We start from the raw sequence: 25,526 nt of genomic DNA on the forward strand, positions 1-25,526 counted from the left end.
CGCAATTGGCGTTGTATATTCTAAATAAAGGGAATGCACGTAGAGTTGATGGATGCTTGGTACGTGCTTGCTCAGTGATACTTTCGTTGGACACAGAATCACGAACCGAACATTTTACTATTTACTATACAGTGGCACGTAGTATGTGTTTAATTTCCGGTATGGATTTCAATGCAGTAAGAGAGTGTAAACATCAAATATTGGGAAAAGCACAATTGCACGTGAAAAGTTTATGATTGCGGAAAAATAACGAATTCCAAAAAACAGTGTTTGAGCAACGCCCTTGGTTGCAACTGTGCAATTAGCAGTAGGGAGAATTTAGTATTATTATTCAAATTTAAAATAAGTTGATCCACATTTTCGTAGTAGCGTTTATCGGTGAATATACTGGTTTATATGGAGTTTATCCAACAGATAGAAGAGGAAGCAGCCAGTGTTTGGTTACCACTTTCGGTCACACTACTTCCACGACAGGGTGAGGCAGCATCTGATGAGTTACATCTGGCCTAGTTGAAGCCAACGTCTGATGCCTTGACCCTGGTTGGATGGAAATCGTCAGTATCCACTTTCGTTAAAGAATGAATGTAAACATGCACTAAAAAGCGTGAGAAAAACTCTGATCAATTGTCCTGCATTATTATACCTAGGTTTTGGTAGATGACTTGAGATTTAATAGCCCGTCAGTGTGACAAACAACTGGATGCTTGTGATTCAAGTCGCATATATCATCTTCATTATTGCTCCTAAGGCGAGTGGTATAATTGTAAGGATTCACGGATACCATATAAGCCCCATATGAGAATGAAAGGATGCAAAGGGGGGGAGTAACATTTTTTATCACTGAATATAATCATGTCGGGTATCAAATGAAAGGTCACAAGTAGTACTTTTTGAAGTTAGTTTTAGTTTTGATATTTGTGGGAAAGGTGGAGACTGCGTGGGATTCAAACTGATGGTTTCTTTAACGGATCCTTCTGATTCCTTTAGGATCGCCAAGCCCTCTTGCGCATCCAACTTTCTGCTATTCAAGGAATGCGGCTTGACAATCTCTACGTTGTCCCATGTGACGCTGTTTCTCCACAATGAAGTGCCGTGCTATCAAGGATTTCACTGTCGTGTTTTTCTTATTCTTTCCCTGGCTGTTTCCAATCTGGACATGTCACTTTATATACCCCGCTAGATTCGTGTTTTATTTTGCGATTCTTGGGGGATCCTAGCCTGCTTTTAAGCTAGTCAAACCTACTCAATGGCACCATGTCGATATTTAATCTTTTCATCGTTTTTATAAGTTTCAGCGAAGCCGGAGAGTGTGTGATACTTATTCTTCTTTTCTGTTCTAAATTATTAATGAGAGGAGTCAGTGCCCTTATTTCTGGCCGATGCGTATAGCAGAGTGGACCACACTACTCCAGCTGGAAGCAATCTATTGCTGCTTCGGCCCGACAGTACACGGCGAAATCCATGCAAGTGCTGCCGTGACGCAAACTACCTTTTAATATGCATATTTTAGGTACTGCCCAAAGCTTAGGGTAACGTCAATCATTCTTTCGAGAATTTTCCACGTGTTGCTCAGAGACAACTGTATGTCCATCGAATTCCAGTTGGATATCCTTCGATTTGTTATCAAGATCACTGAAATTTTCGCCTTAGCCAGGGTCAACGCAACCCATTCTAGCCAACATTTCTCAGCTTCCATGGTCTTCACCGTGTAGATTTTCATCTTCCCCTAATGAATTACTATAATAATCAATCCGCAAAACCAGCAATCGTTCCGTCTTCTGAGACGACAAGCAAAAATATTTTATTATATATCACATCTATAATCAGACGGCCAATACCGAAGTTTGTGATACCCCCGCTTTGACGGCTTGCATCCTGTGCCATTGAGAAGACTCCTAAAGTTATTTCTCAACCGAAGTCGCTGAGTACCCATAAATGCCTAGACTTTCAACAGGTATTTCTCTACCAAACTCAGCAAGTACCCAGAAAACCTGTTTGAGTTTTTCAATAATCGACGATTTGAAGCCGTTCTTCAATTCGGTGTCGATGATATATTCCTTTTCTTTCCAAAATCCTCCAGTACTGAGAGGCACGGTAAACAATCGGTGGATCATTGCATGGAAGGGACCATTTTATGTAAAAGGGAGGGGTTCGAATTTTCCGGAATCGTTCGCTGGTTATATATAGGCTTTTTACAGATATCAAAACAGACTCCCTTTTCCACTCTAATGACCCTTAAATCGAGAATTGGAAGTTCTCCATTGTCCTCTATATCGATTGTTAATCTTAGGTTCCGATGTATCTTATTCAAAACTTCCAGCATCACCTTTTTAAAGTTTTGTCTAAAACAAGACCTTATTAAAATCGATTCACTGTCTGCGTGTCTGTCGGTCTGTCTGTCACACGTACTTTTCTACAAAACGGCTAAATCGATCCGAACGAAATTTGGTGGACAGATGGGAACTATGAAATACCACGGATACAGTGAGTGACATAAATGTAGGTGGAGTTTAAAGGGGGGCTCCCCATACATGGAAAGGAGGGATTTAAAAAACTTCACCGGATATAGTCGTGTAGGGTATCAAATGAAAGGTCTGGACTAGCACTTTCCGAAAGTGTTAGTAGTGTTGGCGTAAATTGCAAAGTGCGTGAGTAAAGAGTTCAAATGTACGCACTTAAAGTGAGACAGGACCCATTTTTGGAAACTACCAAATCCAAAAATCCTTCAAAATAATTCCCCTTCCGCTATCTGCTGCTGCTTACTAATAGTATATTACCAACTTTTAGAAATTTACTGAAAAACCCCGTTAAATTCATCATAGGGCATCCGAATTTTGTACCAGCATAGACGACAATTATTCCATATATAAATTTTAGATTTAAGATGTTCGCTGGTACGCCGATCAGAAAGAACACCAGTTGTGGAATACGACTTCATCCAGGGTGGGTTAATGCCTGAAGCAATTTCATTACGCAGTTCTCCATTGACTAACATTGAGATTTTTAAATCGCTCAGTTCTGGGCAAGTTACTTGACAGAACTGAGTGATTTAAATATCTCCAGTCAATGCTGTCAGCCAATGGAGAACTGCGTTATGCTTCTCGCAGAGGGAAACACAAAACCTTTTATACCTGAAGTGTTAAGCTTCCGGCTTCCCGACTTGTTTTAAAAGTTGTGATCGAATTGATCTATCTCACTTCCGAATATCAACAGGACTTTAGGTCCGATCGCATTTTTAGCGTGCCCTTTATTGCCAGACCGCCTCCATTTAATACCCTTCTGGATACTTTTGCGATTTTGCGGATTAATACACGAGCAGGACTAAAAAGGGAAAATGTGATGCTAGGCTGAATATGGAACCCTCCATATTATCAAAAAACGCCAATTGTGGGGCAAAGCCACCACCCCTTCTCGTTACTCGTTGTACTCACTAAGCACTTGATGAGTGATCGCTTTAAATGCCGCAGAATGCTTGTTTTGTACAGAATGACAGAAAAAGTTAAACAATGTTATTACACCAAATTTCATTCTCAACACCGTGATCACTGGTGATGAAGTTTTTAGATTCGAAGTTCCAGTTATCGTAATGACAACATGGAGCATACAGGCTCGAAAAAAGGAAGGATAAGTCCGCCGCAATGTTAAAGTTGTGCTAAGCATCTGGTTTGCTTAAGTGCCCGTGGTTCACTGCGAATATACTAAATGCGCAGATATGAACAGAGCGGGAGAAAAGAGAGTGAGTCCCTGTAGTTTCTTAGGGGCCCAAAATCTAAGAAAAATATCAGTGTCATGTCGACAGTGGAACGTTCTTCCATCTGCAAATTGATCCAATACTAGAACAAAGCAGTAGAGCCTGCTTGGCAGTTTATCAGTTTGTGTAACTTTCTAACTGGCTCAACATGACAGGCCTTGGGATCTTCTAGCCAGAGAGGAAGACACCTCTTGCCATGCGTGCCATGAGTATGCTGAGCATCAAGTTCGGCTGATAAAATCTGGGTTCAGTACCACACTAGGAAATATAGTGGGGGTTTCTTGTCTATCATAGATAAGGACACTCCATTCGATTTCGCAAAGAGATGGCAACATTCTATTTGCTCCTCCTCATTGATGACATCCACTCGGACAAGGTAGACAGGAGAAATGCTTGAACTGTTGTCACTTACATTGAACTGGATGATTGCAATGTTTTATTTCTTCCTCTTCATCGATGACATCGATTCGGAGAGGGTGGGCAGGAGGAATGATCGGGTTGTCACCTACATTGAACGAAATGATCGGAGCACGTCAAACGCCCGGATAAATAGCTTATTTTTAGACTCTATCTGATCATATTCCAGATTTTTTGTTTTGGTTAATTGCATGGGATAAATCTCTTTCGTGTTTTCATATTCCTTTAAGGCAAACATTTTATTTCATTTTAGGATTTTATGCTTAAAGAAAATTATGGTAGGTAAAAATTATGCAAACCTCCTCCAGTTTCAAAATCAACTTAATTTTGTTGAAGTTACTATTCTGAGGCCCCCTGAGAAAACGGGTTCATCATTGTCTGCCTCCGAGTTTTAAGAAAAACTTTGAAAAGCCTGCCTAAGTTAACCTTTCCAATGTTTCAGATGCAATCTACCCATAAGAATGCTGAGTTGTTTTCAATTGACCTGGAAATTGTTGCTTGTTTTTGTGACTAAGAACAAAGGTGCAAAGATCAGGTCAGAAACATTTTCTTCGTAATCAAATGGTGGAAATATTGGATTGTTACTGAGGTTCAGGGTGTACTTGACCGTTGGCTTGAGGCATGACTTCTTTGAGGATTCATTCTTTGTTTTAACAAGAATTTAAGCTTTTGTATTTAAGAAAACGGAGACTACCCTATGAAGACACTGAAGCCATTTCACCAAGTACTTTTATGCTACGGGCAGGGTCATAGGGAAAAATAAGTCACGGGCAGAAAATTATGCGGCCTCTTCTCCGAAATTGTACGATCAATCTAATTTTGTTTGTCGATTTTGACCCCCCAGAAAATTCAGGACATGAGGAAATTATCCCCTTTCTTCCACCCCATTCGGTGGATCTGCTTTGAACAGATATTTTCAGTTTTTGTTCTTCGGAAAAGGTATTCGAGCAACTCGATTTGTTTCCTGGGAACAAAGAGGGCAACATTGGAAAGATGCAAAGATTTTTTGGAGATTCGTCGCCATATCGATTAACTCTTGTCTTGTTATTAGACTGTAGTAACATAGGTTGAAGAATTTTAGCCAGTCAAGAAAAACAATAAAAAGACTCATCACATACCGGGGCTCCCAAGTCTGCTGTACTGCGGGCCTAATTCTAAAGGTCTACTAACAAATATTAAAGCGATATTAATAGAATTACGATGCAAAGTTTGACGATATTTCTATCTTTCTACAATACTAAAAAACTCTAAACTTTTTTGAATTCAACTACCATATTATGTAGGGGCTTCAGTACAATAATATTTGATGATCAAATTTGTTAACTCTATTGGAATATAAACATTTGGTATGGTACACATGTCAACCAAGGACATGTGGTACAGAATATTATAAAAAAAACTAATAAATAGAGAGGAGAATATGCACGCTGGAAGCAATTTCTCTCCATTTCCTCCCCGACAAATGAAATTGAAGCCATTTTATTATTGCGAGTACTATAGAATAAATATTGTTCATAATGCTATGGTGCATAATATTTTTGAAATATTGATTTGAAACTAGATACCAGGCGGAGAATGAAGGTCATCTATCTATTGTGCAACAATTGTTTCGATTGTTTACACAATGACCAATAACAAACGCTACTACAGGATCAGAATAGTTTCACGTGCATGAAAGAAAATAATAGGGAAATGGTAAATACTCTGATCATTTTAAGGGACATTGAAATAGTAAATGCAAATCTAGTATATTAATAAGGTTTTCTAGGAGCAAGAACCACATACACCAATTACTCGCATTCTATATTAACTTTTCTCTAAAAAGACAAATTTAGGGTCAATCATATTCCAGAAATGGATTAGTTTTGATTGTCCGGTTCGGTAGTGTGATCTACTGTATATTTACTGTGAACTTGTGATAATATATATCATATCCTAATAATAGCTCAATTACCTGGCAGTGTCCTAGGTGTTGTTCAACGCTTGGCGAAACCAATACAATTTGCCCCCGACATGTCAATGTCAATAAGAAGCTATCGAGGAGTCTCATCAATGAGTCCGGAACAAAACTTTCCACACTCTGTTTTCCATTAATTGCATTTCCAAACACTGAAAATTGATTGGAATGAGATAAATTGAATTTCTATTCGCTATAATTATTGTATTTCGGAATCAACAAACAAATTATAATTTCCCATGGATTTATATTGAATCTTTAGTACCGTAAAGAAGGCGGAGTCCGTGGGCAGAGAATCGAAGTACAGCAGTTTTATCTACGCGACGGGGCGAGTCGGCAACATGTGGCACCATTGATGATAACTCCTGAATGGACCCATTGAGTTTATCCCGTCGATTCTTTTCAGCTCGATTTCGTGCCTCCCGACCATTACTGCAATTAGAAAGAAAATAAAAGGAAGGTCAGATGTAGGCTTTGTGGTGGAAAACAATATTTTGATTGGAAGAAAACTATGTATATCAAATTTGCATTTGGTAAATAATGGCAAATTACAATTTACAAGAAAAAGGTAAATCCATCTTCCATGAATTTTAATCATGAGGTAATTGCAAATATTGATAAAACCTAAGGATGATGATAGATATGTTAGTGGTAGTGACCCTAGAAATAGCTGACTTGATATCGCTAAATGATTCAATTAATTTTAATTAATTTAAATGTAATGATCTCAGATAGCATTGGCGAATATTTCCGCAAACTGCTCGTAATTTATTTTGAATGTGTCTATAATTTTCATTACAGTCGAAAATCAATTAATTTTAAAATGTTCTGCCGTTTTTATGAACAAAAATATTTGTTTGCTGTTTTTGAAATTGATTTTTTTTTAACACAGAATCTTTGCAATTCTAAAGCAAGACGTATCTAAATAACTAAAAAATTTTAAAAACCCAGTTCATTAGAGTATTTATTTATTTGATTTCATTATCTTAGAAATAATTTGCTTATCTTCAGTATATTTGCAAAAGAGTTACTGAATCTTTAATTCGTCCATTTGAATGATTTTCTCATGTCCGCTGATAGGATTCTCTGCATCTTTCGATTATGTCTGTAACGATTGGTACTTGTAATTCTTAATAAATATTGGCATTGATTATATATCACGATACACCTGATATGGAGTCAATATTTTTAACAGTGCTGTTATAGCAGGTTGCCAACTGTCGGTGACGAACAGTCTCAAAGTTCAATGCCATAAATCCATATTGGTTTGAAGACAGAAACTTCAAACTAAAATTCAAGTGGAAATCTGTGTCCATGTTTCTATTTTTTACAGTGATTATAGATTAAGAAAAAAACTACGTTTTTTCCTTATTATGTAATTTTTTTTATTTTCTTTAGAATACAATTGTTTCAGGTATCACGTGTCCCCTTCATCAGTGCTAATAACTAATAGGTAGGTCCCCTCAAGGACCTCAACAACAAAACCTCTACAAAGCATGCCTCTTTGATCTGAAGAAGACCTTCGACTCTGTCTGGCAGCACGGACTAGTCCATAAGCTACCAGTCTCTGACATTCCATCCTCACCTATGCAAGCTCACATTGAACTTCTTAGAAAATCGATCGGCGAAAGTCGCAATTCCCGAAGCCAACTCTCCGGCATACTCATGCCCGGCAGGATCTGATACTCTGCACCACAAACAAAAATATACCACTAGGAAAATCACGCCTTAACTCCTACCTTGACGAGTTATACCACTACTTCACTAGATTAAAGCTCCCACTGAATCCCCAAAAATATCAGGCAATTGTGTTCCGAGGCCACCTCCAACTATCCAAACACATACTATAAACGACCAATAACCTATCACTCCGGATAAACGACTCTATAATCCCAAACACAAACAAAATAACATATCTTGGTGTCATCTTGAACTCAAGGCTATCCAACGTTTGTGATGTAGATATCACAAAAGTCCTATCCAAAGTCAATTCGGTTTTCTATGCTCTCCACCCAATCCTACTCTACAAGAGCCCAACCCCAAACAAAATCAAACTTATGTGCTACAAACAGCTCATAGGATCAATCATCACCTACGGCTTCATTTGTTGGTGCGACTCATCCCCGGTGCAGATGGAGCGACTGCGCCGAAAGAAGAGATGATTCCTCCGGCATGTTACCCAAATCTGCCGTAACGAAGATCACTCTAAATAACTTTCAAACACCACTCTATACAGGAGCGAAATTCCACGCATCGACGCTATCCTCATCAACCAGGCCATTAAATTCCTCCGCAACTGCAGAGATCACCCGAACGCCTTAATTAAATCCTCTATGAACATAAACTGCGTTCAAAACAATCTCCTAACCCACAGCAAATTTCCTCAAATTATCCTCCATCTCCTTGAATACGGCGAAGGTAGAGTCACCCTCTAAACAGGCCCTTACTCCCTTTCACAATATGTGAAACCCACAAATGCCAGCATACGTCTATAACCCCTCCCCCTTTCTCACCTGCACTCACTTTCTGTCACCTCTTCTTACTATCTCCCCTTTATTTTTTCCCACTTGCTTACTCCACCTCCCCCCGTCTCCCATCTAGAACCATCATAGAGTGGGGGTTTTCTTTGCAGGCTTTCCTTCGATTTTGAAGCTCCCGGACTACAACATCACATAAACATCGTCGTAATCTTAAGACCATTATGCTTTACCTTACATTAAGTAACTCAGTGTTAAGGTTCTCCTGTTAGTTATAATGAAATATTGTACATGGTTTACTTTGAAAAGAAGAAAATGTGTTTCACTCCAAAAGAGTACTTATTTTCCAAAACGTTTCTGACAGCGAGGTTCGAGACTAGGAAATTGAAATTGAAAATCATTGTAAATGAAGTTGAATTAATCGGTGAGATATTCGTAAAGATTAACGGCGTACTTCTTGTTGGTAGCGTAGTTTCGATTTTTTTTGGAAAGGCATTCATTGCGAAAACAGTCAATATAAGGTAAAGACGAATTTTAATAATTTGGTAAATTTCAAAAAATTGGAACAATTTTCATATCATGGATAGTTTTTATGTAGGACCATGGTTTTAACAAAAGAATTACGCAAAAGGATATAAGATCTGCATAGGCAAGGGCAAGGAAACAGCATGGCTTCGATCAGCTACCAACTTGGAGTTTCATGGAAGGCCATGAAACTATGGACCACAGCCCTGCAGGACAGCTCAAAGAACTCTGCAACAGTGGTAGACCCTCTGTCCTGTCCTCGGCGGATAAAAAAACATCACATCGGTTGTCAAGGGCAAAATCGAAGTTGAAACTAGAACTGTGGCAAAAATTTCAAATCAGTCACTAGAATTTCAACGTCGCTGGCAAAAGGAAGCAGGACAACTGTCAGGGATTACATGAGAAGCCATTCCTGAGGAAAACATGCTTACGTAAGGCCAACGAAACCAGTTTTGTCTAAAAAAAATATGATGATCGGAAAAGTTTGTGTAAAAGGCTAATCAATGAAGGCTATACTCTAGATAATGCGAGGGGCAAGCGACAACGAGCTCGCATTGTTTTTACGGACGAATCCCCAATTGAGCCCTACCCAAACCGATTTGGCAGAATATGCGAGTAAGGACATCCGATCCAAAGTCGATAAAGCCAGTGCAACGACCTAAGCTTGAAATTATGGTGGCCGGAGGCATCAGTTTATACAGAAAATCCGAGCCTATTACCATATACGATAATTGCACTGTTAACGACGAGTATTACCGAAATCGAATTTTGTCAATTTACGGAAAGTAGTACAGAAAGTAGTATTTGATCCTAGATACATATTTGCGAGTCCGGGGTGAAAATTATGTGGAAAACGCGGCCCGGGAATGTGGCGAAAATTCTGCGGGGCTCTTCTCTCCCTTTTCCTTTGAAATTTTTGTTAGGGACCCTCGAGAAAACTATGGGCCCGGAGGGTATCCCCCTCCCCCCTCTAATCTGAACAGCAGTCTTTATTCTCAGAAGCAGTTGTCATTACTTCTACTAATTGGTGAGCTTGTTCAGTTGTGTGTCCTTCCTATGGAAGACAAATTGATGGAGTGGTATGATACGCTGCTTATTGAGGTAATTTGTAGATTTTTCGGCAGCATACTGATCTATCGGTACGATGAGAGTTAGACGTGTTCCTTACCAGATTTTTGAATCATAATGATTTGGGGCAACTTGAACACCATTGAATGTGCACGTTAGGCAAATGAGAGCTGCATATGGTAGTTCCTTGATTATTTTACCAGTAGAAATCGATCCTAGGAGCCTTTCATATATTTAACTTTATTCTTTTAAATGGACTTCCTGCCGACTGGTGAATGGGCGTTAGCGTTTTCTTGTGCCTTGTTCCATTTCAAAGTGAATAGACAGATTATGTTTTAGGGGATAAGTTGGACAGGTACCGACGCATATTTTTCTTTTCCAGAGAGCTTGTCTTAGAGCTTTAGTTGCATTTTTGAATTGCCAATTTGAAGCAGATGGTCAAATTACTTGCCATTCGTATCTCAGCCGCATTTTCTCGGACACCAATTGGCCAATAATGGAGTATATGGTCTGTCATTGGTGTAGGTGAAGTCAAAAATGTTGAAAAAAAAAAACAGTTGCTTTTGTGAGGAAAACAGTTAATGGCATATACTTTTTGTGCCTGCAACCACTTGTTGACAGACAGGACCAAATGGAGAGAAACTTTCTTCCACAGTTTTTAATCCATAAACTCTTCCCCTTCGAATAAGCATCCAACTTTCCAAGGCAAAAACATTTATTATACGCTGTCTCACCCTTGTATCGTTACCGAAAGTTGCTAATAGGTCCCCTATATACATTTGCAAACACGATGAGAGTGTTAATTGTGTAAATCACTGTGAAAACAACCTTATTCAGGAAGTCCTGAGTCTATTTGGTAACGGACCGGACCAGTTAGAGAGAAGCATTCTTCAACTTCTTTGGTCCACGGAACCCTCTTATTCTGCGGACGAAATATTTTAAAAAAGGACATCTCTGCCCTGAATAAAACCGTCTGTCGTTCATTTTTAATAAATGTCTGCACAGCAAAATTCTAAGTCTTTATTTTAGCGTTGAGGTGGCTGCTGATGAATTTTCTATTATACATTTTACATATTTTGTTGATTTTGAGGTTAATTTAATCCGTTTCTTCGTTAATAGTGGATTCTTGTCAAGCTTAATTGGCTGTCTTATCATCTTTAAAGCAAATTTCTAGCTCGATTGACTCGAAATTTGGTGCGAAGCTGGGAACTGTGAACCCCACACATGCGGTGAGTTACAGCGCTGGATGCTCAACTTAAGGGGAGAGGTCTTGCCATGTGGGGTATCAACTGAAAGGTTTCGATTACTATTTTTGAAAACAGATATCAGTTTTAACATTGGTTACAAAGCAAGGGGCGGGATCCAAAAGATCAATTACTTGAAGAATCCATTCTCAAAAACCACCCAACAAAATATCTGATAGAAATCATGTTAGTCCATGCACTTAATATCTAAGCTCCAAAATACTCCTCGTAATGATATCTGTTCAAACAGGTACACTTTACTAGCGAGCATCATACACTACGAGCTATGTATAATTGAGGGCATCGTATACTCAGATATCAACAGAACCTTTCATACCTGAAGCGCCGACCTTCCGATTTCCGACTTGTTTATATTTTGGGTGAACTTCGCCATTCTTCAATTTGCTTTCTCCGCATTCTAATTCAACCCGAAAACTAATTAATATTTGACATGGAAGTTCTTTCGACTTGATGCGCTGGATGGTGATTTGAAAGCTTCGTGACTCCATCCAGATTAGGCCTTTGCATTGACCGAGCAAATCACGAAACCGATCAAGATGCACCGAAGCCGATTTTCAACAAGACAAAGGCTGAAGAGTGAGTTTATTTTGACTCCATCTCCTCCATTTTTTAGACACCTTTGAAGTATTTTCTCTCGGCTGATTGTTGGGAGCTTCGCTTTCGTTTTGGCACCAAAATGAATCTACTCAGTCAACTCAGAGTTTTGACTATTCCGCTTCTTTATATAGAATTAAATGTTGATATGAATCTGATCTGTCCTTCTCAAACAGCAGAATCGATAGAAGGAAAATACGACGCATATGTCTTGCAGAGCGTAATGGATCTTGAAGACGAAGGTTCTGAACTATGATAGTTCTTCAAACAACAATTTTAAATTAAAATAATAAAACTTGTTGTTTCTTTTTCGTTGGTGTGGGTATTTATTCTTGCAAATACCGATATTTCGGGAACCACTTGTTCCCTTCATCAGTGCAAACAAGAAACTTGTTTGCACTGATGAAGGGAACAAGTGGTTCCCGAAATATCGGTATTTGCAAGAATAAATACCCACACCAACGAAAAAGAAACAACAAGTTTTATTATTTTAATTAATTAATCGTTGGAAACACCGCATAATTTCACTTTGAATTTTAAATTGTTGTTTTCAGTACAAATTGGTAGTCAGGAACTGAACTGATGATCTGAGACTAAAGAGCGCGAAAGGAGAACTGTTAAAAATGGTACCAGGCAAAAGGTAAGTAAGCAAAAATCGAAATAAAACTCAATGCACACCATAGTCTCGAAGACAAATGTTCAAACTTATGGTCAGAGCCGTAAATAGGAAACCCGGGCCCGGTGTGAACAGCATGCAGAAAAATGAGGCCCGGGGTGAAAAATATTCCCGCTCCATATTACTCCTTTTCTTTAGTGAAATTTATATTCCGAATCAACCGAAAAAATTTCGAGCCCGGGGGAATTCCATACTTTCCATGGTTTCTCGGCAGGATGCATAGCATCCATTATTGGATCATTTAGTGAAATGATAATGCAGTGAATAATTTTGTTGAATATTAGTTTCCCGATTTTAAATCACGGTTGCGTCATGGATGTTTTTTGTCTCTGTGCTAGCTCTTCTGCGGCAGGTTTATTACTTACACACTATTAATTGTTATATTTCAACTGAAGCACAGCTCTATTGATATGGAAAAAATAACAAGAAATTTGAGATTATATGGATATTTCTCTTCCCCCTCTTCCCCCCAAAATTCTAGATGGCTGGAGTTCCTTATTAAGGCAGAGCTAGATCGGATACCGGTTGTTGCGCCGTTGATGATGATGATTACTGGCTATCCACGTCAGTATAGAACTCACTCCCGGTTAGTTCTGAACCATTTGGGCTTTGGGCAGCAGCAACGAATGAAAACAAATTTTCTTACGACCTACTGTCAGCACATTGATGAAAGGGTCTTCGAAGTACACTATATGCGATTTTCAACAAAACAATTTTGACCAATAAATTTGGTAATTTTGGATCTTGTGTGCTTCGGGAACCAGTTCTGAGTAAACGCATATCGAAGATGAATAACTGATTCCTGAAATGCCGTATTTACTTCGAAATAAGAAAAATATTGGTAGTTTTCTGAATTTGTTGCCATCGATTTGGACCATGCTTTTGCTGAATGCTACTCACGTGTGAGAGGACTTGCCAATTTGCCACTTTCAATTGAAAACATCCTTCTATAAATGTTTATATTTTTAGGAATAAATGACCATCAAGTTACTTATAATAGTCAGGCAAGTCTGTATATGATAATTAGAAAGATGAAACAAAATCAATATTTAATGATATTGATTTGGAAAGTCCCCCAATATAGCTGATATTTGATCTGATCCTTTCTAGAGTTTTTTCCAGGGACAGTACCATTGTGCTCCTCTGTGCACATGTCAATTGATTTTGAATATTGAGGCAATTTTGTATGGAAATTTAGTGCTGGAAACTCCATTTTCGATAGTAATCATAGTAGCTGGATCTAGTGGTATCCCTCAACGAGGATATCCCTAGATTTAATGACTATTGATTATTTACTGATGGAAAACTACTGTCGTCAGGACAAAAAAAATATGAATTGGAAATTTTAAAACCATTACTTCCGAAATTGATGGAATGCATACACATATATGGACGACCAAACACATATCCTTTTCCTTTTCTCAATCACTCATTTCTAGGCAATTCGGCTCCTCCGTGGTGTAGTGAAAGTGAAAGCGCACACATTTGAAATATCATTAAAAAGTGTAAACAAAACAAAGTTCCCACTCTTTGAAACCACGGCAACATCTGTATATGTTTGTCGTTCTATATATTTCACGACGACTACACGAACATTTTCCACATTGACCTTGTTTTTCCAGGACGCCATAATCAATAAAAAGCCACTGTAGGTGCTTGCCTATCTATCTGTATATCACATCGTGCCATTATTTTCTGTATGTGTGGATAGAAATGAAATTTGGCTGGCTTGTCAAAAAAGCATTACGCACAGTCAACTTTATGATGGTGGAGGCACAGACGAAATTTCCATCTCCCCATTTTCCCCCATGTACCATGAGTGCGTGTGCGAGAGCGACTCCAAGTGAAATTCTGGGAGCTTTTTCACTAATGCCCGCCACAACGAGAGTAAGCTCGTACAAGGACCATGATAAGTTATCAGAAAATTTGGGAAATTTCTCACGAAAGCTGCATGTAATGTTAAAAATAGTGTGAAGGCTATTGTACGTTTGAAGGTGAAAAATTGGAGTGGAAGGTTGGGAACAAATCAAATAGTCATACATACAACAAATATCCGAAATTGATTAATACTTTGCCTCGAAGAATAATGATTCACTGTATAGGCTCCAAGAAAGTTACTTTTCCCTTTGCCAGATGGACAAAATAGTATTCTAATTTTCGGAGGAATCACAAGAAGCCAGTGAAATTTATTAGAGACTCAACAATAAAAATTATAAATTATAGTAATCTAAATCAATATTCGCAAAAAATTACATGAAAGTTGAAAAAATTGCATCAAAAATGCTAAAACTTATTTACAAAGCCAAATTCCCTGAATTTTTAAGCTATCTTGAATACTCATTTTCACATTTGGTTGAATATCTTTCCATTTCAAAACTATAATTTTTGCATCTTATCGAATTTAATAACTAAATTTTACACATGTCTAGAGACTAAGAATCTTCTACAACCAACAGAAGCATACTATAAAAAAATCTCTTATCTACTGGGCTTAATTCGAATATTATGATAAAGTAGTCTTAAATTAAATTTACGACGTTTTCTCTCCTCTTAGTATTATGAAAAAATCTCATCGCTTTCTATTCAAAATTGTAAGAATATCTTCCCACGAAGAAATGAGGAGAAATAGATAAATGGGAGGATCTCTTCTTCATACATAGTATCCTCAAAACCATCCTGTATGTATTAATTTATCAACGCTTAATTATTTCCAGAATATAACCACTGTTTGGTGACAACGTTATCGAGTTAATATATAATAGGTGATATGTATCTGCAGCCCAGGTGTACTCATAATTCATTTCCTCATGTGGCTTATACTATTTTATCCACAAAGTGCCCCATAGTGCTTGTAATGGCTATTATGGTTGGGGAATGGACCAAATCACAATCTTGATTGAGTTTGGATAATCCCGAAAACAGAGATATCCTGAAAAACCACATAGGAAATGCTCCGTGCATTCCGCTTCCTCATTACACGAGGGACATGTATCATCTTGAGTAATTCCTATTTTGAACATATGCCCAGCTAGTAAATTATGGCTTGTCAGAATGCCCACAAGTCCCCCTGTAAGTCCTCTTGCTGTTCGACAGGATAAACTTTGTGGTGCGCATGTTCGATTCTGGCAGGAAAAGTTTGGTGTGACGAGCGGCATTTAGGATCTGCCACCTGTTCTTGTAGGAAGCTTATTCCCAGTTTTTGAAGACAGACTTAGCCAATGCTACTGATACTCCAATTGCTGGTTCTGGTCCCGGCAGCATCCGAGATTTCATTTCCCTCTACGCCACAGTGACCAGGTACCCAGCGTAGTTCAATGCAGCTCACTGCAGATTGCGATGCGCCTGTCCTTCAACCACTCGTCAATCACCCAGTTTGCTGCCCTTAGGATCGGTTTGAAAAACCGTTGTATATTATCACAAAGGAAAAGTTCACTTCTTATTTTTATTTAAGTGGTAGACTCCATCTCCAGAACCCCCTTCTGTTTCTGAGCCATCGGTGTAAAAGACTTCCGTATATCCCGCCACGTATTTCTCTGGGACTTCCCAGTCCTCTCTACGCTTCAGGGTAACTTCATATCTTCTACCAAACATATGTATGGGGGCACCAGAATCGGAAGGCATTGTAAGAACTGGATTCAGTACTCCCAGTAACTCTTGCAATGCTCTGCAAATTTTCCAGTTCACATAGTAGTGAGTCGATCAGCATTCTCCACAGTGGCGGCATCACACCCTCACCATTCAAAGTTGCTTCTTCTATCTTTGTGGCCAAAGAACGAAGAGCAGACTCACAGGACTTTCCATGCTGGTAAGCATGGTTTTCATTAAATGGCTGTGATCTAAGTACGTTTCCACGAATATGACGCTCCACCAGTCTCTCCAAACTTTATAGCAAGAATAAAGTCAAGCTTATCTGTCCGAAGTTCTTTGGATTAGAATAGTCATCTTTCACAGGTTTCGGTATGAAGACAAACTTAATCTTTTGCCAAGAGGATGGCACGTAGCCCAGAGCAAGACATCCTCGAAAAATATTTCTTAGAGGTCGCTCTAAGTGCTCCATACCCTTCTTTAGCATTGCCGGATAGATGCCATCCATGATAGGCGCTTTGAAATGTTCAAAGGACAGTATGGTACCTTTTTATTTGTTACAAACGCTTTCGCAGTTTTCCAGTTCCCCTTGCAGCACTTACGTGTTGAAGGGGTTGCAAGAACCGTCAACTCTCCCTCTGCCACTTCTCTCACCCGTTCTTCCGGGTGGTGTACTTCCATTAGGGTCTGTACTGAATTCAATCTGAAGCTAGTGAAAGTATTGTCTGGTTTTCTAAGAGTGTCCAACTTGTACGACTCAATCCTTTTGAGGACCCTGCACAGCCTTGAAGTCTCTCTTTCGCCTTCCAGGCTAACGAGCCTCTTATATTCACTCTGTGAGTTCCTGAAATTTAACCAGTCTTCTGATTACTTTTGCAAGCACGGTTCAGAAGTCGCCTGGTTGATTTCCTGGGTTTTTGCAGTTCCTGGTTCCACTAAGGAACCGCTTTACCGCTTTGGCCTCGGGAAATAGGACAAGCCTCTCCATTGCACTTTAAAAGTGTGCAGTTCAGAGTTTTCAATTCATCTTCCAGCGCCAAAGGAGTCTTTAGTCGCCTAGGAAACTGTACTTTATTGCCAAGAAGATCATTGAACTTTGTCAAATCCATTTTCCTAGGATTTGCGGTCATAAGACCAGCTGAAGTGATGAAATCCAATAGCTTCTCTCCTCTTGGATAGCATTTGCTACTGCCCCAACAAATATATTGAGCATTCGCATCGCAACCTATTAAGAGTTCGTAGCCACTTGATTCTGCATACACCACCAGATCCCAAAGCTCTTGCGTCTGTGGAGGATACAAAGAATCATATTGTAAATAAGCGGAGTAAACTATGATATTTTTCCTCTCGTCATTTATCTGATATTGTATGATGACCGTAGCTAAGTCCTGGGAACAATACTGCCTCAGCATGGTTGCCTCTAACCGTCTTGACATCAGGACGCAAGCTCTCGGTCTTATGGATCTTTCATTGTAGGAGACCTAGCTCCCTTTATTGATCCAATGGCACAGATTCTGTTAAATTGAACTCACGGCTCTTGCACCAGAAAGATGTAGAGGAACTCCTGCAGCTTTGTCAGTCTCGCTGCCAACAGATAGGAGGGGGCTTTGGCATGCTGCAAGTCGATTTGACCAATCTTTATGTTTAGTCTATTGTGGTAGGGAAAACAGCTAGAAGCGTGTGCTGCAGTCCGCGTGTAATGGGGTTTCCCCCACACATAACCGCCAGAGACTCGATCTCCTCGTGTTTGATTTCTCTGAGAAAAGCTGCACTTGAAGGTACCACAGCCGTCTGTTTTCCACTTTGCACCTTGATTGGTTTGCGGTGTCCGGTTTCACTCGAACTGGCATCAAGTCAGTTCCGTTCACGTCTCTTCCCTTTCTTCCGCCTGTTCCTTGGAGGGTGCAGGAGAAGTTAATAGCAGATAGGATTCACTCTGTAGTCCCTTTCACCAGTGCGGGGCTTAGATGCCTCTATATTAGCCAAGCTCGGGAAGATGGGTCGGATTTGTTGACATTTCAATCATGTAAAAAAAAATCGCGTATCCTTAATATACAGAGTGTCCCGTTGATGACGGTAGAAATTTTAATGGTGGATAGTACTGCTTGTTTGAGGAAAATTGCTCCCTGGAATAACCACTGTATCTTTAACCATAATATCGTAATCAAAAAGCTTGATCCAACTAACAAAATCACAATTATCCAATCGCCCAATGACACCAATTGTGGAAACTACATAAAATTTCATATAAATGGATATTTATCCAATCACAAAGGGCACCGTCACTTCCATGATACAACTGTTCAAACTTTAAAGAAATTTCAATCAAGTATTGATTTGCCATCTAAACTTCAAAATGCAATATTGCAAGAGTACTTCAAAACTACAAAGTTGACGAAAGTTGCTCAATTATGTTTGTTTTCGAATGTCGTGTAAAACTTATGGGTTTACTTTTGGAAAATTTAGGAATATTACGGAATACATCGAAGAAAACGTGGTCGTGATAGGAAGTAAATTTACTTAGGTATGGTAGTTCTATGAGTTTAAGGGTTAATTATTATATTAAAACATTTATTGGAAAAATCAACTTGAAATTAAGATATTATAGCGATGTAAGTTATAATAACGATCAACGTTCAAGTTAAATACAAGACCGGCCTCAAGGAGACGTTGAAAAATGCATTCGAGATGTTCCCAATGCTCAGACTCAGAAGAAAAGGCGATCAAAATATCATCCAAGTACATGAAACAAAAGTTAAAGTTTTGCCGGACAGAGTGGACGAACCTCTGAAAAGTTTGCGTCGCATTGTACAGACTAAAAGTCATCCGTGCGAACTAGAAGAGTCCGAAGGGTGTCCATATTGCCGTTTTTGGAATCCCTTCTAGAACTACAGGTATTTGATGGTATGCCTTGGCAAGTCCAAGTTCGTAAAAATACGCCAGTTAGCGAGGTGATGTGCAAAGTCGTGGATGAGTGGTATAGGGTAGCACTCTAGAATGATTTGAGTATTCAGACGTCTGTAATCGCCACATGGTCTCCATTCGCCATTAGGCTTGCAGGACTCGTTGAGGTCCCCGACGCGCAACTAATCGGTCGCCCATTTCGGTAGGGGCACCGTGAATGAGTTCGGAACCTACCTCCCGAACGCAAAGCTCCCGCTGTTGCGCTAGCTTAGATCCGGTAGGGTGGTCACAGTCTGCTGAAGCTCGATAATTTGGCCTATGGCATCCCACGCCACTTCACTGATCGCGGCGCATGCATGTGGTGGCTCTTGTCAGCAGTGTTTGCTAACACCTCCAAAGACCCGGAGTCCGCACAGGCCAAGATGGCTTCAGTGCTTTCCGGGAGCCGCTGCAACCATAAGACCACCCTACCTTGGTTTCTCCAGGCCATGTTTTATGCAAACCACGCAAGATTTCGACGAACTCCACCTTCTTTTTAGTTCTAGGTGTTTCAGCCACTCAGATTTCCTTGACCTCTTTGCAGAACTCCTCGAAATCCTCTGACATTTGTATTTTGCGACGAACTAGATTTCTCAATTTCAAATCCGCCTCTTAAGGCCGGAAGGGCGTACACAATGCAGTTTTCAAACCTTCCCAGTTCATGATACCTATAGACCGGCAGTGCCGCCAATTCAATTCCAATTTTTGTAATTAAACAGTATATGCTCGTGTGTACCACAGCAACTCACCGTGAAATGGACAAGAGTCCTCATAGACATGCTCTTTTGGAACAGAATCCGTTTGTCTGGAAAGCTTCAAATATATATGCAAGCCGCTTCTACAGATGGTGAAATCCAAGGTAGCGCTGATAATTTAGACAATGGGGGTCTAATTTTCGTTGTGTATGGTACCGAACATCTAGAGAAGTTGAACTTGAATCTTATACTAGTGTGCTAATAGGTGCTGGTTCAACATCATTAGATGGGAGTGTGGAGTAGCAGGTAGAATACTGACTGATTTCTGGGAAGTTTTTCACGGGTAGATTTCAAAATTCTGTCCAGAGCAAACGAAGGATATCCGTGCTATTTGATTTTGTTGAATTATTGGTGGGCTGTATAGTGACGAAACTGGATTGAGGCATGCTTGCTGTGAACTTCATCATGGATGGACATCTGAATGCAGGACAAATTCAAACCAATTGCAGCCATTTCTGCACAAGGATATGAGCGTGACGTCCCCCTTTGAACGTTTCCAAGAAATCATGGGCCGATCCTCATCTCTGTATGAAAAATTATGATTCTTCATGCATAAATTCAACTATTTATGGAAGACAAATAACTTAAAAAAAGCACAAGCATCATTGCTAGCACAGATGCTACCCTAAGCATTAGACGTGTGTATGTTAGAAAAACCCGCAGAAAAGGAATCGTGCAAATTGAAACTTTGAAATTAGGGAAAAGAATTAGGATCAATCACTGCAGACAGGACAGCATATGTAGCTACCTCAACAGTTTGTTTATTGTCTCTTCTCCCCAAAGAAATAGAATAGAAAGAAAATAAAAGCTTTCAAATAGTTCAAAGAAAAAATTGTCATTACGTATTAAGATAGGAAAGGACACTTCGTGGAAATTTGGAGACTTTTGGAAAGCGTACCTATGAGATTATGAGTCTCAAGACGAACAAAGAATGAGAAGCTTTTGTGATATACTACTGAGCCAGGAAACCATTTGAGAGACTGATACCATCTCTAATCGCTAAACGAGGTTTGGTGTTGAAAGAGGTTGTCTTCCATCCAAATGAATGTATAGCCCCACATTCGGTGGCATTTTCAATGGTTAAGCGGATTTTGAATGGTTAAAATAAACATTGGGATTGATTGCTGTCAATCACTTCAGCTTAGCTGTACTTAGGTGCTGGTGGATCTACACGATCAAAATTCGCCGATTTTCAGATTTCCGGGATAGCTTTGCCCTTTTAATAATAATAATAATCGATGGCGAGACTATCCAATTGGGACAGGATCTGGAAGCGTGTTATACTGTAGGAGGCCAACATTACGTTCACCTATGATAATTACCCTGATTTGATGCAGGTATCCCACTGCCACTTGAGAGATTTGAAACACGACCTTCTGATACGATTTTCTAGCATTAAACCCAGAAGCATTCAACTGCGGTGCTCTGATGAATGAGCGCTGGAATAATACTGAGATGCATTCTCAGGCAAGGGATTAGCTATAAGAGCAACTGGCCTGCAATGGATCAAAAATGAACATTAAACTAGGTTGACAACAACAAGATATTCGGTGATCCTAGCAATTTATTTTTGGTATTGTATAAAGAGACTCATAATGGTATCCATTCATTCCTTACGAGCTACGTCCAAGCATACTCTAAATAGCTCTAGTTCAGAGAGAACAGAAAGAAGACGATAGGAGTAAGCTAGAGTTATATCTTTAATAATACGCTGTAAAGGTTGTAAGAGTTTTTGGTCCCTAAGTGAAAGCACCCCGCCAACAACACCCTCAGTGAAATGTATTTCAAACTCCTTTAGGACTTTCTAAGAAGCTTGTATTCCTCCTCCGCTGTTTTGTGCCACTTGTTTCAGAGGCGGCCCATTCATTAGCCATCCTGGGGTTGCCTAGTTACAGAGTCAGGAATGAAATCATCGCCCTTTCCTAATGTGCGAACAACTCACTGTTACTGCTGCCTTCTCATCAAGTTCATGAATATCTAGCTTGTACGCCCACGAAATTTATCATTCGAGATTGCGTCGGGACAGAGTACCCTGATGACACCATGCTAATAATTGTTGATGAATTTCAAAATAGATCTAGATTCAAAAACCTGATATGAGTTTAGTCCTTGTCAAATAATGTTTACCAACAATAATGAAAAAATTATCTCCATATTCACTTATTGAAGTTTCAGCTTTCATATTCTTTGAGCGAATCATAAAATAGGAGAATTTATTATGATTTCTACACTATGACCTGCGGTTATTATTGCAAAATGGCGTACATGGTTGGTAGTATAGAAACTACAAAAGATACCACGACATAATTTACATTTGCATAGTATGTACAAAAAGCAATTTTCCTAAATGGTCAATAAATAAATATTTGTAAACTCGCTAATTATTAGAACTAAATAAGAACGTCGTTTGTTATTTCTTGGACACATGAATAGAATTATTGTGTGATAACCGAGATTTATTACAGCTGGTTTTTTGTTAGAGATTGTTGACTGATTTTGAAAGGGTACTTTTTCTATATAATACAATAGGATTATGATTTATTTAAATTTCCAAAATAAATCATAATTTATAGTTTGTGGTTTCAAATGAATAAATGTTGATTACAAATTTGTTGAATTTGAATTTGCAAAGACAGAAATCTTATCAAGACAACTCTCGTTCTGAATCTAAAATGATTTGGCTTTTGGATTCGAGTGGAGTTGAGTTCATCATAGAATTAGAAGCGTATTTATGATATCAGAATAACTCCATTTTCTAGCATCGTATCTTTTTAAAAGTAACCATTGCTATTTTTCGAGGGTTTAGGAGGAGAGATTTCCGTCTTCTTTCTGCCTACTTTCCTTACATCCTCCCCTTTCAGGGTTGGGTTTGAAAACCAAACTTTACTATAATGATACCAAAGTATCCTCTCCTCTCATTGAGACCCAACTATTTTTTAGAAGGGTGAATAATCTCCGCGATTGGAGAGTGAGGACTTCACACTTCTTCCTCCATATCCTCCCCATCCCCTTTGGAAGTGGTATTGGAGTTGCCGTAAATATTGCTAAACGTTGGCTCAGATATACATGAATGAAGGTATTTTAGAGTGTAACAGGTTATATTCTTAGAACCAATATTGTATCTGACAAATGATTAGGAATGTTTTGCTCTCATTCGCAATGTCTACAACAAAATGTAAACATTTGGTGCAAATTCTACTATTATTAAAAAATTAAGTAAAATATTAGCATCGCCTGTTGCACTGAAAGGTCGCGGTTCAAATCTTACTGGTGGAAGGGAGATTTGATATTGTCATTTTTGTATGAGTATATCTAAATCATACTGAGAAATATTTGGCGACATTAACTAAAGATTAGTTTACATTGGAAGGTCAAGGTTAGATTAAATATAATAACATAGCGAGCATTCTACATTTGTTTAATCAATTAATCTATCTTTTGAGAGTATAAGCATTTTTTTTTGTAATTCTAATGAATTAGCTATTCTATAGGGGCGAATTGACACTTCGAAAAGTACCTAATCGCATGGCATACAATTAATCTCAAAATTGGCAAATCTGAAGCAGAAAACTCAAGGTTGGTTCTGAGGTGTAAGGTCCCTCACGTGACAATTCACCACCGTTTATGAAAAATTGGCAAAAAATGGCAGAATGACAGAACTTTGAAAAAATAAAGTTGGAAATATAGACCATTTTTAAGGTTTTGTGTGAAACAAATACGCCATTTTGTGTTAAGTTTAAGGGGGGGCTCCCCATACAGGTGAAAGGAGGCTGCAAAATTTTTTTTCACAGAATGTAGCCATGTGGGGTATCAAATGAAAGGTCTCAATTAGTACTTTTCGAAACTGGTTCAATATTTGATATTGGGTGAAAAATTGGGGAGTGAGGGCTCAAAATATGAGCATCAAAAAGTGTAACAGGTCTCGTTCTCAGAACCTACCCAACCGAAAAATCCGAAAAAAATCACAGTAATGCATCTCTATGAAATCTAGGCCTCAAAATATATCCGGTTCCGATATCTGTAGAAATAAAGTTAATAATAGTATATTTCCACATTTTAGAAATTTACCCGGCACCCCCCTTATGTTCATCGCAGAAGTACAAAATTTAGCATAGGTGTAATGAAGAACATGATGCACAATTCGGTGGATGCACAATTCGGTGGATTTGTAGCTATATACGGATAGAAAAATGTGCGTTGAAATTTCTTAGATAAGATGAACACAAAACCTTTATACCCGAAGCGCCAGCTTCCGGTATTCCGACTTGTTTAGTTATTTTGCTCACGGTAAAATTTTTTTTTCGACTAATCGGCATTCGGTCTAATTATGATAAATTGTCATTGAGAATATGTTAACAAATAAAACGCATTAACATTATTGAAATCGGATCCCAAAATTAACAAGCGGTCAATTGAAAAGACGTTATTTGGAGAAAAACACATTTAAAGCTTCTAATGTTTCACTTGTTGAATATCTTTGGAATCAAGTTTTATCACTCACAATTGATTAATTTGCTATCCTTGGGCCATATAAAGGCAATGAATAGAAGAAGTCAATGAATAGAAGAAGAAAAAGGGAATACACAGTCGACGCCATGAGGATACCATAGTAGCCGTGAACAAGCGAAAACGCGCTTGCGTTTAAAACCACTTTAACGTACAAATTTTCCCAAAGCCCATTTTTGAAGGTATACAGAGTTGAAAAGAGTAAAAATAGAAAAATTTGCTTTCCTTAAATTTGTATTGTAGACTAGTATCTTAACAATTTCGGTCGTGCAGATTCAAAGTGTTACTCTTTCTTATAAAAATGTTGAAAATACTTTCAAAGTCATTTTTTCTTCAGGGCATGGAAATAGCATTATGGACGCAATTGTTATCTTTTAACTTAGAGATATTGCATACATTCAATGAAATGTGATTAATATCTGCATCTGCAATGACAAAAGGATTAGCCTGATTGTTTCGTAAACAGTCATATAGAAAGGATTGTTTTTCGAGGCCTAAATTATGCATGTATCATATTATATAATGGAGCTTAATAGCTCTTTGTAGTGGCCGCGGGTTTGCGACATTTTCTTTGTCTTGTCCAGGGATAATCTGACAAGAGAATGCTTTTAATAATATGCAATATTCTTTCGTTTTCTCTAATTCTAACCTCTTCAGCTTTCCCAACTTACTACTTACAATTTACCCATACCCGTCCCTATATATTCGAATTTAAACTTTCAGCTTCTACATGCAAACTTTAAATTGAGAAATTTTATTTATTTTATAAAAAAAACCAACAATTGTTCCCTTTCCTTTAACTCCAAGAATTTATCTGCATTTGCATAATTCCAAATTTTATTTTAATTTCCCAAATAATGGAAGCCAATATTGAACGGTGATAATGTACACTCACGTCAACTGCTGTACTGCTGCACCTACATAATTTTGTAACGTTGTTGTTTCGGCAAAGCAGCGTTCCGACATAGCGAAGGGCATCACTGTGACACCGGACAGCTGATGAGCTA

The 25,526-nt window shown here is 38.7% G+C and overlaps 1 protein-coding gene across 4 annotated transcripts in view; it reads right to left on the reverse strand.

The window, feature by feature from the left end:
* LOC119647813 (aryl hydrocarbon receptor nuclear translocator-like protein 1) overlaps nt 1–25,526 on the reverse strand; it is a 222,400-nt gene that overhangs the window by 19,502 nt on the left and 177,372 nt on the right. For all 4 annotated transcript variants that reach the window (XM_038049038.1, XM_038049036.1, XM_038049035.1 and 1 more), the window contains exons 3-4: nt 6,391–6,557; nt 6,123–6,277 (exon numbers count right to left, since the gene is read on the reverse strand). In XM_038049038.1, the coding sequence (XP_037904966.1) occupies nt 6,123–6,277; nt 6,391–6,557 (322 nt within the window). The remainder of the gene's footprint in view (nt 1–6,122; nt 6,278–6,390; nt 6,558–25,526) is intronic.

The sequence above is a fragment of the Hermetia illucens genome, chromosome 2 (genome assembly GCF_905115235.1).
Source record: "Hermetia illucens chromosome 2, iHerIll2.2.curated.20191125, whole genome shotgun sequence".
NCBI lineage: Eukaryota > Metazoa > Arthropoda > Insecta > Diptera > Stratiomyidae > Hermetia > Hermetia illucens.